Source organism: Ursus maritimus, unplaced genomic scaffold (genome assembly GCF_017311325.1).
Source record: "Ursus maritimus isolate PB19 unplaced genomic scaffold, ASM1731132v1 scaffold_4, whole genome shotgun sequence".
Lineage (NCBI taxonomy): Eukaryota > Metazoa > Chordata > Mammalia > Carnivora > Ursidae > Ursus > Ursus maritimus.
In genome coordinates, this window is record NW_024426552.1 from 36,710,040 (window position 1) to 36,728,130 (window position 18,091).

At 32.7% G+C, this 18,091-nt stretch overlaps 1 protein-coding gene across 2 annotated transcripts in view; it reads left to right on the forward strand.

Annotated features, from left to right (window-relative positions):
• CADM2 (cell adhesion molecule 2) overlaps window positions 1-18,091 on the forward strand; it is a 1,024,870-nt gene that overhangs the window by 924,048 nt on the left and 82,731 nt on the right. For both annotated transcript variants that reach the window (XM_008704693.2, XM_008704703.1), the window contains one exon: window positions 12,292-12,470. In XM_008704693.2, the coding sequence (XP_008702915.1) occupies window positions 12,292-12,470 (179 nt within the window). The remainder of the gene's footprint in view (window positions 1-12,291; window positions 12,471-18,091) is intronic.

The following is an 18,091-nucleotide window of genomic DNA, read 5'->3' on the forward strand; positions in this document are numbered from 1 at the left end:
TGTTATGTTAAATAATGCAGATAAGTTTGATCTTTTGAGAAGGGTTTCATTCAAATGATCAAAATATACTTTCAAATGTTTAAGTCTTAAATTTCAATTATCTTCAGCATTGACTTATATGGAGCATTTAATTTCCCAGCTACCAGATAAATGATGTGCATTTTACTCTTAATTTTCTAAGACCATTGGTTTTAGTACCAGAAAACAAATAGGTCATGGAGCAGAAGCAGTACTATGGTAGTGACACAGTGTTTAACATAAATATTCATGATTATTCCAACTTATAAGGTTAATTAGCATTATTTTATAGTAGTATAAGTAATGGATTATAAAGTAACTCCTATATGGGATATAGGAGCACATAATAATAACATGCCCTTGAACTTAATGGTTTTCAGGCATCCGATTGATTAAGATGCTTATAGATTCATTTTATATGGCATCAAGTTGCCTTATAATGTACATAGATTGATAAAGTGGCAGATTCTGAAAAATTTAGACTCAGAAGTTCTTGATTTAAAGAAAAGTGAAAATGTTCCAAAGTCTAGCTTAGTCAAAGGAAGTTTTCAGAAGTGACTAAGTTTCAAATAAGTTGAAAAAAATATTTTCTTTATCATGATCATTTTTAAATATATCATAGAAATTACTGCTTAGATGAGGGAATGGATGTTTACTCAAGATTTCTTTTTTTTTTTTTTAAAGATTTTATTTATTTATTTGACAGAGAGAGAGACAGCCAGCGAGAGAGGGAACACAAGCAGGGGGAGTGGGAGAGGAAGAAGCAGGCTCATAGCAGAGGAGCCTGATGTGGGGCTCGATCCCATAATGCTGGGATCACGCCCTGAGCCGGAGGCAGACGCTTAACCGCTGCGCCACCCAGGCGCCCCTACTCAAGATTTCTTGACCTTTTAACCAGGAATTAATATTTTTTATTTACCAAAGTAAAGAAAAGTTAAGTATAAATAAGCCATGGGTAATTGTTTTGCTTATGCACAAAGCCCTTGAGGGATTATCTTAAGCATTTGTCACAATCTTGAATATTTTTTCCTTCAGTGCTAAAATCTGTCACACCTTCAGGATCATAGCAATCTTATCTCTTCTAGGGATAATCTTATTTGTTGTGCCATAAATTGGCTGAAATTATAGTTTGCAGTATGACTACATTGTTTCTCAAAAGTGTTAAAATAATCATCAATGAATACTATCTTTTCAGTAAAAACTCATCCAGGATTTCACAGGCACTCTCAAAAAGGCCATTATTTTCAAGCCTTCTAAAGAGCACTTACCTCTTGCATATAGGTTATTTTCTGTTTCAACTACAAGCTTCTAAACTTGGAGGCAAGAAGTGCCTTAAAAAAACAGAATCAAGTAGCATATGCTCAGATTAATCAGGATAAAAGAAGTCCTTTTCTTATTTGCTATTTAGGTTTTAAATCTAATGATGAACTTAATACTGTTGTTATTGTCCCATCTAAATCTAATCTTCAATGTAATGAGACTTCTACTTGACACCACACTAGTGTAGTAGTTGTTTTCAGGAGTTCACATGAGTGAGTAGATAGATTCAAAATCAGAGTGTCAACTTACAATTAATGGAATAAGTAGGCTTGAATTTTCCACTTCAAACTGACTTCATTTATTACCACATTAAACACCTTTGACCCTATTAGACAGAAGTACTTATGGTGATATTTGAGTTAGGGGCTTTCACTGTTGAGCCTTTAAATAGGAATCATTGAGATTCTCAAATTGCACGTACAAAGAAAATGGCAACAACACAGTGCATTGCTTTACATGAAAAGAATTGTGCAGGTATGGGAAATATCATATCTATGCTGAGCAAAGACTAACCTCTAAAAACTATTATGATAAAGCACATGATTGGAGAGTATGTTCTGAAACCACTGAACACAAAAGGGCATGGGGACCAGTGAGGAAAAAAGGCTAAAGAACCATTCTGTTCTTTTTCTTTCTCATAGAAAACACACAAAGACATACCTATTAAATGAGTCAGTACAAATAACTGCAACAAGCTAGAAATACAAGGGGAAATTACATGTTTGAAAGGGAAATGGTTTAAGAATTCCTTCATCTGGGTGATTTCTTTAAGCCTCTCCTTTTTTTTCTCTTCACTTACTGTACTATTTTAGCCTTAGATCTTTGAAATGTTAGGGCAAAGCCAACTTAACAAATGATGATACTAACTGTATCAATATATAAATTTTGCAAAAATTTGTGTTGTAAATATTGTGTTAAAGAGTTTTAGAAGCCAGAAGTGTATAGATCTAATCATATGTTCTAAATAATGTTTATAATGATGCATGAGACATACTTCCACTGATCAGAAAAATAAACAAACTTACAAAATTTTTAAATACATGAAATATTCAAAGACATAGTAATAATATTTACTTTGGCTTTAAAATTGTTTTTCTTTCTCAAAAAAATAAAGTTGTTTTTCTCATTGCTCTTCATGCTTATTCTTGCATGATGACTTCAAGAACAGTGTTTAAACTAATAAACCATTTATCCTCTCCTCATTTTTTTCTTCACCATGTTTTGATGTTCTGATAAAGACAAAGAGAAGACAGAAAAGTTGTGTTCATCAGGGCTGGGAATTAACCAGATAAGTACAATGGATGGGAAAAAGAAAAAGGAAATCTTGATTGCATTTAAGACTGGTTAAAGAGGGGTGAGTGGGTGGCTCAATTGGTTAAGCGTCCACCCCTTGAGTTTGGCTCAGGTCATGATCTTGCAGTTGTGGGATTGAGCCCCGCATCAGGCTCTGTGCTCAGTGTGAAGTCTGCTTCAGATTCTCTGTCCTTCTCCCTCTCACTCATACTCTCTCTCTTTCTCTGAAATAAATTAAATTAAATTAAATTAAATTATTAAATTAAATAAGACTTGTTAAAGTGAGAACTAAAGGTAGAGGGGAATTGAAGAATAAAAGTAAATGGTGGATTTATTAGTTAGGATTGGAAGATTTGATGCATAATAGAACAGTGTACTGAGAAGGTGGGAGGTTATGATTCAAAAAATCAAAATTTTTCAGCTTTATAGTAGTGAGGAAATGATGGTGACAAAGTTTGGTGTGTGATCATGAGTGAGGGGAGACCAACAAAATAATTACCGAATATGAGGGAATAATGGAACTGAGAGGTCAAGGTATTGGGTGGGTTAGAAATGTAAATGTTTAAGTCAGTGGATTTTTGAAGAGATTCTTTCTTATTCATTTGACATTATTCTCTTTTGTCTTCTCTCAGACCTCTTGGACTTCATTCTCTCTCTTTTCTCATCCCTTAAATGAAAATATTCCATAATATTCAGTAATCTATCCTTTTGTTTTCCTTCTGGAGCTTGGACACTTGCTTGACTCCAATATCTCTCTAAAAGTTCTGCCCTCAGCCCTGACTTCTAATTTCTAGTTTTCTTATTACTGAATAAAGATGTATTCCTTGATCTTGTTCTAGCCCTTGAACTTAGCATGTCGCAAAGTAAAATCATCAACTTTCCCTATCTACTATCTCTCAATTTTTTAAATTGTGATTTGTATTTTGTTTATACATTTATTTGTTTGTTTGGTTGGTTGGTTGGTGGTACGTTGGTTTTGCATTGTTATTTTTTCTTATTTAGGACTGAGATTGTTCCTATTATATAGACTGGGCAGCATAATGAGAGTAGCCTCTCTCTCTTCATTAACATCATATATTTTCTGGCTCCAAAAATTATATTTACTTTCCCAAGAGCTATTCTATTATCTTCTTTTGTTCTCTACTTTCCTTTATTATTCCAACTTTATGTAGGACCTGGCTTTCTTTCTTAAGAACTCTACGGATGATCTCTTTATTGAACTTTCTTCTTCAGATATTTCACATTGCTATAAAGGAGACTCGGAACAGGAATACTCACTTCTTAAAAGACCTAGCAAAGTATATTTGTTTTTCCTCAAAGCCTGGAACCCAAGACCAGGCTTGAGTTCCAGGCTCAAAAATGTACACTTTTTTTAAATTTTTGTTTTCTGGGTTTTTTTTCCTCATGTCTGTACCCCAAACCTTTCCATTTCTTTGCTTTTGTTCACAGTTGTCTTTATGACCAGAATGTTCCATACCACATTTCATTCTGTCCTCCATATAAATTATGTCATCATTCTTTAGTCTAACACTAAAATAATACTTTTCATCTTCAGTTTTTTGTCTTATAAATTCTGTCTTGGACTAAATTCCTTATGAGCGTATTTGGTCCTGTTAGAAATTACATCCTGGCTTTTGTTTTTATTACTCCCAACTCAGTTATCCTCTTAAGAGTTATTAACATTGCCCTTTCATAATTTATTATCTTAGCTAATCACAATATCACCTGTCATTAATGCCGTTCTCTTTTCTTGGTACTTGTTGTATTTAAATTCCTCTTTTCAACAATATGGCTTCCTGAGGGCAAGCATCGTACGCAGGGTTCTGATTTCTCTTGAGTTGGCATCGTCCATTTCTACCACTTAAAATCCTACCACAATTAAAGATACCAATCAAGAGTTACATCTTTTGTAAAGCCTGTTCTAATGTCCCTAATATAGGTATGGTGAATCTTTATGTTTTATAACTTATTTATGCCACTTACCATGCCCTGCAAATGTTATGGTTGATGACATATACATTATATAAGCTACAAAAATGTAATATCACAGAGATAAGATGTTTATTTTCTTCATATCCTTCGTAATTTCTGGTTTAAAAACTTGCACACATTTGTTTATTGATAGTTGTTAGATAATAATTGTATAAACTTATGAAGTACCTAGTCAAGAGTACATAGCATACTTTAACAAACAATAACAAAACTCTTCATTGAACTCTTATCTGTCTTAAGATTACAAGTGTAAAGTAGAACATTTTATGTTAATTAAACTCATTGAAACTCATTGAGGACTCCTATAAATGTTTCTCAAGTTTTGTTTTCCTTTGAGCAAAACTATATCTATAAAGACAGACACACAAATGTTTCATTGACTATGTTTTAAAATAAACTTCAACTGTGATAAGTAAAACATTCAAAGTTAACTTGGATAATAGTAAAAGTTTCTTGATGTCTTAAGAATTGCTTCCATAAAAAGTATGAAATCCATATTACAAATAAAACGAAAGAAAATTTCATCACAATTAAGTTGCATAAGAATCAAATTTGAGGGAAAATCGCAGCTTGATGAACTCTCCAAGGTCCTAGATCAACATTTTATAAAAATTAAGAATTTGATTTGAAATATATTTAGAAACCTATTTTCAGAAACCTCTCATTTGATCCTCAATAACAAAATAACCTTCTGTGTATCTTTATATTTGAAGTGGTCAATGTAATAAGTAGCTCCACAAGTAATCTCTATATTTTCCTGTGTAGCAGCCACATCCTTTGCTTCCAACAGAGACTCCTTACAAAATTATATTTTGAATCGGTTGCATTGCTTTAAGAAAGACTGCTCCTTGAACTTGCTTTGTATTTACATTTTAGATTATAAGAAAAGAAGCCAACAATACCGGCTTCTAATTTTTTTTTCCTCTTTTTTTTTTCTTCTACCTCACTTGGTTGTCAATGGTTGGGCCGTGGCTTATGGATGCAATTTCAGTCCACCCAATGAAGAATGGCCGAGGCTATATTCTCTCAGAATCCTTCTTCCCAGAACCCAGTAAATTTTTAAAATTTTCTGCTTGACTTAATGTCAAACTCACTTGTCAATTTGAATTTAATTTCTCTCCTGCTTTCCTAAAAATTTGATAACATTAACACAGTTTTATACAGAGACTCTTCAGTATAATTTCTTCAGTATAATTCTGCTTAAAGCAGAAAAATGGATCGAGATGTTTATGTAACTTCTACCACCTTCTTCCACTGTAGAGTAAAACCATCACAGGAAATAGAAGAGCATTGGGTTTAAAAATCTCCCTAGTATTAAATCTTCAATCACATCTATCACCTGGGAATTTCTAAACTGAAATAAAGGCAGTCACCATATTCATGTGCCATACAATTATAAATACATAAGGCACCAAGTCATTAACTGTAAGTTCCTGCTTTGTCTTGTATGAAAGAAATGTAAGATACATATATTTGCAAGTTTCTTTCTTTTTTCCTTTGAGCCAGAACAAGGTGTTTACTTGAATGTTATTATAGCAACTTATTATTTTTCTTTCATTTAGGAAAAATAAGTTTCATTTTCATAAGACTAATTTTAATGTTAGAGCCCCACATGTACTGTGCTTATGAAGGAAAAGGCACTTCAGAACTCCAAGGGGATGTAGCCGTTTGGGAAAAGGAAGATACTGGAGAGTGCATCCATTCCAAAGTTTGGAAGACCTTTTACTCCTGTTTACTTCTGCAAGAACACCAGACCTCTTTTTTAGGAGATTTGCATTATGACACTTACTTTTCCATAACTGAACTGCTTATTCTTTATTCCTTTTTTCAAGCATGAGCCTAAAAGAGAATGAGAGATTCGAAGACAAAGCAAGGTTCCATTGCCACACCTAGGGAGTAAGGATCCCATATATAGTTGGAAGGATTAGAGGGACTATTCCTATGGTATAACTTTACAGAACAAGTGCCCCAAAGACCAAACAAAGAGTTTCAGTGGAAATGAGTAATCAGGTTTGTATCCAGCTCGAGATATTAAATAGACTGCTAGCCTGAGGGAATTGCGGCAATTCCTTCTAACATTAATTTATAAATAAGGAGTTATTAAAGATATCAGAGAATCTCTCATTAGATATATAGAAAACAAAATACTAAGTTAATAAAAATTTTTCTAAAAATCTGTTAAAAACTCCACCAAGACCTTAGAATACAAGAGAATAAATGTACAAACTTGTTTGGTTTCTTCTTTCACTTTTATTTTTTATTGTTGTTTTCTGTCATCCTATGAAGAAATAGCTGCAAAATGTCATTAGGTGCATAAGAAAAAAAAAATCTTTTTAGCCCTATAGATTTGGTAGACAGAAACATAAATCAAATGTTATCTCATACGGAAGATTTCCAAATTCTAATTATCTGGGCTCCTAAAGGGGAAACTGGATTGACTATATTAATGTCCTCACTATGGAGTTATATAGTGTTATCTCATGCCTGATGCTGTATCAGTGTCCTGTTACTCCTGGTGTCTAGCTTCTACTCTTTTTCAGCCTTATCACATAGAAACTATAGACTGGAACCACTTTTTAAATGATCTCCTTTGGTTGCCTGAACAGCAGGGAAGATTGTTATTCATTTGTAGCAAGAAACTCAATCATTTCTGGGTTCCAATTAGAGAAAGCCTGGGGGCCCTCTTTATTAAGATGAAACACAAATTGTATCAAGACTTGCTAAACCACTTAATATTTTTATGGTGATATTAAGAAGCTTGAACATTTTAAGTACTAATTGGAATATGTGTAGGGTATTTTTAATCGATGTATAAACTCTAACCTCCATTTCATTAAAATTGTGTCTTATGGTGCTAACTTTTCTTGCCACCTTGAAGATTTACCATATAAAGTAGGATCAAGAATCCTGCGATGTTCAGTATCAGCAGTGACTTACACTGCTATAATCTCTTCTTACCCATTTCTGCAGGTGTTTTTTTCATTATTTCCTAAAAAAGAGAATTATTTTTTTAGAAAACATTTTTTTTAAATACAGACTGGCAACTTAAATAATTTATCTAGATATTTAACTTCATTTCTGTATGCACAATTTAAAAATACTTATCTAAATTTACTTATATGATTACAGAGCCATATACTTTAAGATGTGACTGAAATCTTATGAACACAAGCAGAGAAAAGTTATGACAGTTTGGATTGGGGGGTTATAATTTTGAGAGTATGGAAATGCATAGATATATACATATAGTTATATCTCTGTTTAAAAATTCTGACATACATTAAGAAAATATTGCCTCTTAATAAAATACTTCTGTTGAGTAGTATTTTAAGGATGAATCTTTTAAAATTCAAGTTATCCTTAATATAACTGTTATTTTAATGTTGGTCTTATGTGGCTTCTTAGAAAGGACACACATTCTAATATTTCAATTATATGCAGCAAGTCATTGTTTTGCCTCTTCAACGGATATTAAGGATGTGCAAGGTTCAAAATTATCCAGGCTATCAGTTCTAACATAAGAATTAGTAAATTCGAAGAGCAGTTAGCTGATGTAGGGTACATGAAGCAAGTTGAGGAATGTTTATGGTTTATATTTTATTGAAGATATTATGAGAGAGTGAGTTGTCTATATAATTGGATGATATAAATTTTTATATTTTCCAATAGTTTTGGATAACTAGTCTTTATTTCTTTTCCCCCATAAAATACCCTTCCAGAAGTTTCATGGGTACAGCCCTGATTGTCTTCTCTTTGTTCTCTCCCCAAGTGTTTTACTACTTAAACTAAATGATTCTTTCATCACATTACTGATCTGCTTGTTTTGAAACTATTTCCTGTTTTTTTTTATTATTTGGTTCCCAACTTTAATCACTTCTCCAAATTTTTTTCAGGAAAACATATATTCTCTGAATTAGAAGAGCTGTCATAATCATAGGCATCATTTACCAAGATAATGTCCTCATTGTCTTTACAATAACAAAATGGAAATGAAATGTTTCCCCCAAAATCAACAAATAATTAAAGCTGTTTCAAAAATAATTTCTAACATGATAAAATCAAGTTCAAATAGAACATTTGACAAAAAGAACTAGGAAAATATTCATCATGTTAGCAAGCAAGAGGTAGTGGACAAAGCATTAGCTGCAGTGTGAGACCAGGGTTTGGATGCGTCTCTGATGGTCAACATTCTTACATGCATTAAACTTTTAAAAAGTATAACAGAAGTATTCTTGTGAGAAGTATATAAAATATTAGTAACATATCTGGGATAACCACCATTATCAACCCATAGTGGTAGGTATTATTATTTCTATAATTTATAATTACAAAAGTATGTAAAATATTTGAAGACAGATGTCCATGGTTCATTTATCCTTTCTTCCCTACAAACAGGTTTGGAGATGGAAATTCTTTGCAAGAATTTAATTAAAAGAGAACTATGTTTCTATAAGTTCATGAAACTTTTTTTTTTTTTAGATTTCACATACAAGTGTGATCATACAGTATTTATCTTTCTCTGTCTCACTGTTTCACTTAGCCTAATGCCCTCAGGGTCCACCCATGTTGTCTCAAATAGCAGGGTTTCCTTTTTTCAATGGCTGAATAATATTCCATTATGTGGGAATATATTTTCTTTATCCATTCATCCATTGATGGACACCCAAGTTCTTTCCATGTGTTAGCTATTATAAACAATGCTGCAGTGAATATAGGATTCAGATATCTTTTTGAGATAGTGATTTTGTTTCCTTTGGATATTTACCCAAAAATAGAATTGCTGGATCAAGTGGTAGTTCTATTTTTAATATTCTGAGGAACCGCTATACTATTTTCCATACTGGATGCACCAATTTGTATTTCCACCAATAGTGTGGAAGTGTTCCCTTTTCTCCACATCTTCCCTAACATTTGTTATTTCTAGACTTTTTGATGATAGGCATTCTAACAGGTATGATGAGGTGATATCATATTATGGTTTTGATTTGCGTTTATCCAATGATGAGTGATGTTGAACATTTTTTCATGTAATTGTTAGTCACTTGCATGTCTTCTTTAGAATTTATTCAATTCCACTGCAGATTTTAATTCGGTCATTTTTTGCCACTCAGTTGTACAAGTTCTTTATGTATTTTGGATATTTGCCCATTTAGCAGATATAAGATTTGAAAATATTTTCCACCTATTCTTTAAATTGACTTTTCATTTTGTTAATGGTTTCCATTATGTGAAGAAGCTTTTTAAATTTATTTCTATTTTATTTTATTTTATTTTTATTTTGTTTATTTTTTCATAATTTCATTTTTTGAAGTTTTTATTTAAATTCTAGTTACTTAACATTCAGTGTTATATTAGTTTCAGGCGTACAGTATAGTGATTCAACACTATCATACAGTACCCAGTGCTCATCACAGCAAGTGCTCTCCTTACTCCCCATTGCCTATTTCACCTGTCCCCCTACCCACCTCCCCTTTAGTAACTATCAATTTATTCTCTGTAGTTGAGTCTGTTTCTCGATTTACTTCCCTCTCTCTTTTTCCCTTTGTTCATTTGTTTTGTTTCTTAAATTCCAGAAATAAGTGAAATCATATGGTATTTTCTTCGTCTGACTGAATTATTTGCTTAGCATAATACTCTCTAGCTCTATCCATGTCATTGCAAATGGCAAGATTTCATTCTTTTTTATGGCTGAGTCATATTCCATTATATATATATATATATACACCACCTCTTCTTTATCCATTCATCAGTCAATGGACACTTGAGCTGTTTCCATAATTTGGCTATTGTAGATAATGCTGCTATAGACATCGGGATACATGTGCAGAAGCTTTTTAGTTTGACGTAGTCCCAATTGTTTATCTCTGTTTTTGTTGCTTTTGCTTTTGGTGTCACCCAAAAGATCATTGCCAATACCAATGTCAAGAAGATTTTTCCCTATTATTTTTTTTCCAGAAGTTTTAGTGTTTCAGGACTTAAATTCAAGCTTTAATCCATTTTGATTTGATTTTTGTGTAAGATAGAAATTCAGGATCCAGTTTCATTCTTTTTCATGTGGCTGTCTGGTGTTCCCAGCACTTATTGAAGAGACTATCATTTCTCCATTGTATATTCTTGCCACCTTTATCAAAAATTAATTGGCTATATATGTATTATTTCTGGGCCCTCTACTTTGTTCCATTGATCTATGTGTCTGTATTTATGCCAGTACCATACTGTTTTAATGACTATAGCTTTGTAATATAGTTTGAAATCAGGAAATGTGATGCCTTTAGCTTTTTTCTTCTTTCTCAAAATTTTTTTCCTATGCAGGGTTTTTCATGGGTCAATAAAAATTTTAGGATTGTTCTATTTCTGCTAAAAATGCCATTGCAATTTTGATAGGGATTACTTTGAATTGTAAATCTCTTTGTTAGTGTGGACACTTAATATTAATTGTTCCAATCAATGAGTATGTATGTGTGCTCTTTAATTTTTTTCATCAATGTCTTATAGTTTTTAGTGTATGGATTTTTCAGCTCCTTAAATTTTTCCTAAATATTTTATTCTTTTTGATGCAATTGTAAATGGGACTGTTTTCTTAATTTCTTTCTGATAGTTTATTGTTAATGTATAGTAAAATAATACAAATCATTTTGTATATTGATTTTGTATCCCAGAACTTTATTAAATTCATTTATTAGTTTTAATAGTTATTTGGTGAAGTCCTTAGGGTTTTCTTAATATCATGTCTTCTGCAAATACAGGCAGTTTTACTTCTTCCTTTCCAATTTGGATGCCTTTTATTTTTTTTTTTCCTGTTTAATTCCTCTGGCTAAGACTTCCAAAATAATGTCAAATGAAAGTATCCAGAAACAGGGATACAGTGGTGGGAGAAATGGGTGAATGTAGTCAAAAAGTACAAATTTCCACTTATAAGATAAATAAGTTCTGGGGATGTAATGTACAGCATGCTGAATATAATTAACAATATTGTGTTGCTTATTTGAATGTTGCTAAGAGAGTAGATCTTAAAAGTTTTCATCACAAGAGAAGATATAACCATGTGAGGTGATAGATCTTAACTAAAGCTATTGTGATACTTATTTTGCAATATATATATATATATATATATATATATATATATATATATATATGTCAACTCATTCTGTTCTACACTACAGTGTTAGTTGTCAATTGTGTCTCGGTAAAACTAGGAGACTGAAAGAGAGAACTCCAAGGAAAAACCTGTAGGGGGTGAGAAAAGCAGGAAAGGTAAGGGAACAAAGCATCACAGGGTTTCAAGCAAAACTGTCACAGTGGTAGCCTCAAGTGCAAAGGGATAATTCCAAGTAGTTCTGGAAAAGGCTACTCCAGTAGTCCCAAATCACTCCGCAAGAAATAGCAGTACGAGCAATTAGCATCAGGATCAATGCCACAGGACTGCTATAATGACTCAACAAATTAGTTCCTTAATGCATGTCTGCTTAGTTAAACAGAATAGAATTACGTTATATTTGCCAGATCTCCTGAGTGAGAGCATGGCAGTTGTTTGGTAACTCTTAGAAGTTATCATATGGATATACACAAAATGATTGTTAAATATTTATAAATTGCTTGATTTATTTACTTCATATAATATGAAAGTTTTTCATTTTTCCTGTCTATGTGCATACTTAAATCCAATAGGCCAGAACCTGTTTTGTGGACAAAGGATGGTGGAGAATTGCCAGACCCTGACCGGATGGTTGTGAGTGGTAGGGAACTAAACATTCTTTTCCTGAACAAAACGGATAATGGTACATATCGATGTGAAGCCACAAACACCATTGGCCAAAGCAGCGCAGAGTATGTTCTCATTGTACACGGTGAGTGCTTTCTTGACATCATTACATGTGAAAAAAATAAATGACCTGAAAAACTTTAAATTTATCTTTAGAATAATAAAAAACATTTTTAGCAGGTTTTCTTTTTCTTTCAGAAGGACTTTTTATAAAAGATTCACAATTAATATGTTCCAAGTCAAACTAATAGAGTTACAACATACACTAAAAATAAAAATTATTTTTATAAAAGGTTTTCTTTATTACAAATATCTAAGTTTTGGTAGTGACTAGTAAATAATAATGATTTTCTTTAAATTTTGCAAATAAATGTTTTTAGTTATAAATCACAATCATGAAAGCTGTATTTACCTTGTTAGTTTTGGTTGCAATATCATAAAAATATACTTTATTATTGCTATAACTGGTTTCACAAAGAATGATAGCATGTTACTGAGATGCAGCAAAGATAGAGGTGTACAATATTAATAACTACATTAATTTCTTAAGAACAATGATTTGAAACAGTCACAGATATTTTTTCTTCACTGCACTAATCTTATAATTTGAGTATGTATAACAAAATGGCAAAAAGAAATAACAGTACCCAAGACTGAGATAATCTCTGTTTTTCCAAACCTCCAAAAGCCAGAATTGTTGCTCATGATACAGCTTTTATAAATTGTTAGAGATGAACTTTCATGAGATTGATAAATAATGCAATAAAAAAATTAGTCAAGTTTCTTTATTGCAAGACTTCTGAGAGTTTATTAAATATGTCAGGGTATATTGTGAATTTCCAAGAGAAATAAGCATTAGAGAATGTAAGATTTCCCTCATATTTCACCATGAAAACCTTTTCTAAGACTAGTATTGTGTTTACACAGTATTACAATATTCTGAATGAGTGCTGTATAAAACATGATGCTGTAATAAATCCAGTGTATCTTAAAAATTGTGAAGAAGAGTATATTTGATGTCTTTCCCATGAATCTAATTATAAAATATTATAAGAAGCATGAATTAGTTCTGCATCTTTCCAAAAAAGAATTGGGGGGGGGGGTAAAAGTCTAATTCTTTGTGAAGAGATTTTATTTTAGGGAAAAATTTAATACAGTTTGTGCTTTTTCCTCAGGTATTTATTTTGTTATGATACAGGAAAAAATTGGAGAAAAAGAATATATTAAATCAATATACAATTTTCCTATTCTCAAATTACTTTAGTGTATGCAATCTCTCAATTCTTAATACCACTTTGCTGTTGAAGACAAGCGAAGGCTTGCAGTAAATAGACTGCCCACATATAAACTCCTTGAAGATAGAGTTGAGATTAATTTCTAGCATCCTATGAATTGTACAGATTACAACTTTTGGGAAAGATCAGCCTAATCCAATTAAATTCATAAATTGGAACTAAATGTGTTAAAGCCCTATAGACATTCCCTACCAGGCTTACTGCCAGGGAAAGTATAATTCACAAGGGTGGGTCAAGAAGATAAGTTAGATCTTTGAAGTAGGACTTGGAGTAGCTTTCAGTTCATGCTGACCTGTGTGTGTGGATCACGCAGTCATGGAAGTAAAGTCTGATTCACTCTGAGCTTTCTAAGTGTGTCTCACTAACAGTTGTGAGGAACTTGGGGGCATTTTGTATAGCATGTCACATTGTGTCCAAAGCAATGTGATATAAAAATATAAAGAATTAGAAGGGAAGTGATAGAAAAAAATAATATACTTTAAATGGAAAGTATGTCATTCTTTTTTTTTTTTAAGTAATTCAAGTGGAGCAAATGCATATGTTTTCCCAGTGTTTGCAAGCTAGCCAAGAGCATGATTTCCTAAATAGCCAAGCTATCTTTAGGTATTTGGCAGTTGACATATTTCTAATAAATACTTCTCTAACCACTTTGTAAGAAGTCATTTTTGGCTTTGCTTTTTGAACTACAATTCATCAAAAGCACCCCATAGATTAATGTCATTCATGCTGCTAGATAAATGCTGTGAAGTTCAACAGTAGTTTACCTAGGATTATTGACACAAGTAATAAGAGGCTCTATGAAACAGTGAAACCATATTACACTGTGTTTAAAAAGGGCTCCAATTGGGTTCATTACAAAATAAAGGTTTTCTTTCCCCTTTGCACACAGGCTATAATGTTTCATTAGTCACTGGTTGTATAAATATAAAAAGCTACTCTCTTCTGTTAATGGTTTGGCTGTTTCAAAACCCTACTAAATGATGAAATTTGAGTGGCATTTCGATCTATAATGAATGCTGTATGCATTTCAGAATGGAGTGATAAGTGATCATTCGTGAGAACTTTACCCTTTTATCTTTTACACCAAGGTTGATTTTACATTAGCTGTGATAATTTAATATAGCTCTAGCACAGACGGGCCTTTCATGAGCTGAGACTGCGTCTTTGACTCTACCACAGTTGCCTACGTTCTATTGATTCTTAACTTGATGGAGGTCTGAGCACTTTCCTGTGAAATCGTCTGCTATCTAGATGCCATCCTAATGGTTAGATTTTATTCTTTGGGTGTCAGTGGAAGTACATTATTTAAATGTTATCACATTTAATTGTTAACAGCACTGACATTTTGTGTTGTGGACACTGGAGAGCTTTTCTCCCTCCTCCTAATTACACCTTTACAAATTTCAGCTTTAGAACTACAGATGGTAATTTGAAACTGCCAGTCTAAAATTCACCCTCAGTGAAAGGTCTAACAAAATTTAGCATACAAATACTTGTAGGATAAAATATTATACTTATGAAACATTTGTACTGTACAGGTTCCATCAGAAAAGAAAGTGGCATTTTTCATTAACAAGCTCAGCAATGGAAAAATTTATTTGTTGAATTGGTAGCCTTAGTTATATATACTATTAATTCGTGTGAACAGAATATTTTTTTAATTTAAATTCGATTAGCCAACATATAGTACATCATTAGATTCAGATATAGAGTTTGGTTATTCATTAGTTGCGTCTAACACCTGGTGCTCATCACATCGCATGCCCTCCTTAATACCCATCACCCAGTTACCCCATCTCCCCACCCACCTCCCCTCCAGCAACCTTCAGTTTGTTTCCTATATTTAAGAGTCTCTCATGATTTGTCTCCTGGTGTTTGTTTTTTGTTTTTTTTTTTTTGCTTCTGTATAAAAATATTGAAGTCATTCTCATATTTTCATTGCTATCATGCTATTTATTCATTTAGAAGAGCTGATTATTTCCATGTTAGTGGTGTTTAAACATACTATTCCATTGCTGTTTTACTATTTGGAGAACTCAGATCAAGAGAAAAATTCATTCATTCACCAAATAAATATTTAGTGTTTAACTACTGAATACCAAAGCACTATAGGAGCAAAGGTGAATAGAACTCAAGTTTAGGATTTAACATGGAAGGTAAGTTAAACATTTAAGTAGTTATAATACCAAAATAAAAGAACTAGAGGACGATGAACATAAAATCGTGTAGCTGTTCAGAGTCTTTGAGAGTATGGTCCAAGTGTCTAGAATTAAAAAAAAAAAAAAGTAACACAACATTTCCAAATTGTTCAAAGACAAATAGTGTACATCATAAATGGATCTAGTCAGCACAGTGCCAGGCGCACACATATGCAATAAATCAAATTATTATTATTATATTACTAGTAGCCTTAAGATACCAAAGGAAATCTCAGTCCAATCTCAACCTCTGGTGAAAACCTTACCCAAGAGTTGCATACAATTTAGTGCCCAGAGTCTTCCCTGAATGGTACTCGGAGCATAAATTAGGTTATGTCTATTGAAGAATGAGACAATTGTAAATTCTTGCTAACTAGGCAATAGAAGATATCTTTAAAATTTGGTAATGTGGCAAATTAGTTACTTAGAGAGTACAGGATAAAAGTTATAATTACTCTTGTTTCTCTAATGCAACATCAAGTTCAGAGGGTTTAGATAAAATGTCTTCTCCCCAAGCAGAGACTTCCCGGATGCATATCTTCCAGTATAGGGAACATAGCAGATACCATTTTATCGCACAAGTAATGGCTGCAGAGAATTACAGATGACCTTAAGCTAATCTTATTTTGTGGGTAGTAGCCACTCTAGTTCTAATATTTATTTGTCATCAACTGGTGCATATGTTCTTTTGAAAGTGTTAGGAACATATAGCACCTGGGAAATTTTGAGAAAGAATATGAGAGTGAGAAACACAAATCAGTACATTTCCTCCAAATCTTAAATGTCTTCTTTCTCCACACTCCCAATGCCTTCTACCTGCCTTCATACTCATGCTAGAGAAATTTGTAACCATTCTTCAAAACACGAATGGAAGCGGAACAGAGACCCCAGGACTCCTTAGTATCATCTGCATCCTCAAAACCCTCCCCAGGATGTGGGAAGAAGTACAGCAAGACAAGTAGAAAAAAACGAGTAAGGTATTTCTTCTTCCACCAGTAGTAGCACTAACTGGGGCAGGTCCAGATCGTAGGAGAGAGTTCCAGGGAGTCAAATGAGAGTTTCAGTGGAGAACCCACTTCACTCAGAACCAACTCAAGGTTCTCTCAGATGGTCATAACAGAGTAGGGTTGAACTATTCTAGAAAGGTTTGCATGACATGTCCTATCTCTCTTCAAACATATTCTTCCTATTACCATAATAACCCTTATTTGAGACTTAAAATTATTTTGCTGCTGCTCTAATATTCCTTTACTTCATTATTTTTCTACTTGTGTGAATAAGCTTTTGTAACAATTCATTACTTCATTATCTTAACTTACTATTTTGTTTTAAATAAAATTACTCGCTACATACCCTAGCATATTTTTACTTTTATGTGTACATATTTTGCTTTTCTAGCATATTTTATCTTAATGACTACATAAAAACAAGCAAAGTTCTCTATAACTAGTATCATCACAGTAGAAAGTAAAAAATAATAAAAAGCTTCTTTTTGTTCCTGACAGTCACTGACGATATCTCTAAAATATCACTTGACAGTTATGGTTTGTTTTATTTATTTGGTCATGTATCTATTGAAATGAATACTGATGAAAAATATGATATTGCTTTTTTTTTTTATGTTTCCAGGATAATTTACCTCAGAAGTAATACACACACACACACACACACACACACACACACTATAGGATCCATCACATTTTATTGTTAGTTAATAAGAACCATCATAAAAAGAGTGTTTCAGATTTTTAATAGTAAGAGGGAATAACACTGCTAGAAATTGTGTGTTTTAGTCTAGTGAAAGGTATCAAGGTATTACATATGCCCATTCAGCTTTTAAAAATCAATACAACTACTATTTTCATTTCACTCTGCTTTTATTGTAAATAATAAGTATGAAGAATACTCAGAGACAGACAGGCATACACAGAGATATTGCAGACTTCTGCATCAAGCCAAGCACCTAGCTTTGTTGCACATTTAGACATGTATCTTTTTCAGATACTATACATATGTGCAGACTTGCTTTCAATCTTCACTGCTGATTTTCCCTTTCACTTGATTTGCTTACTGTGGGAGAGAGGCAAATTGAGTCATGGAGAGTGGACTTCCACTTTAGCAAACATTTCCAAGTCATCGATCATCTCCTTCAAATATTTCACTAGGGTGTAGGTTATAAAGTCAGTTGCTTTAGGGTTATTAGTACCTGATCC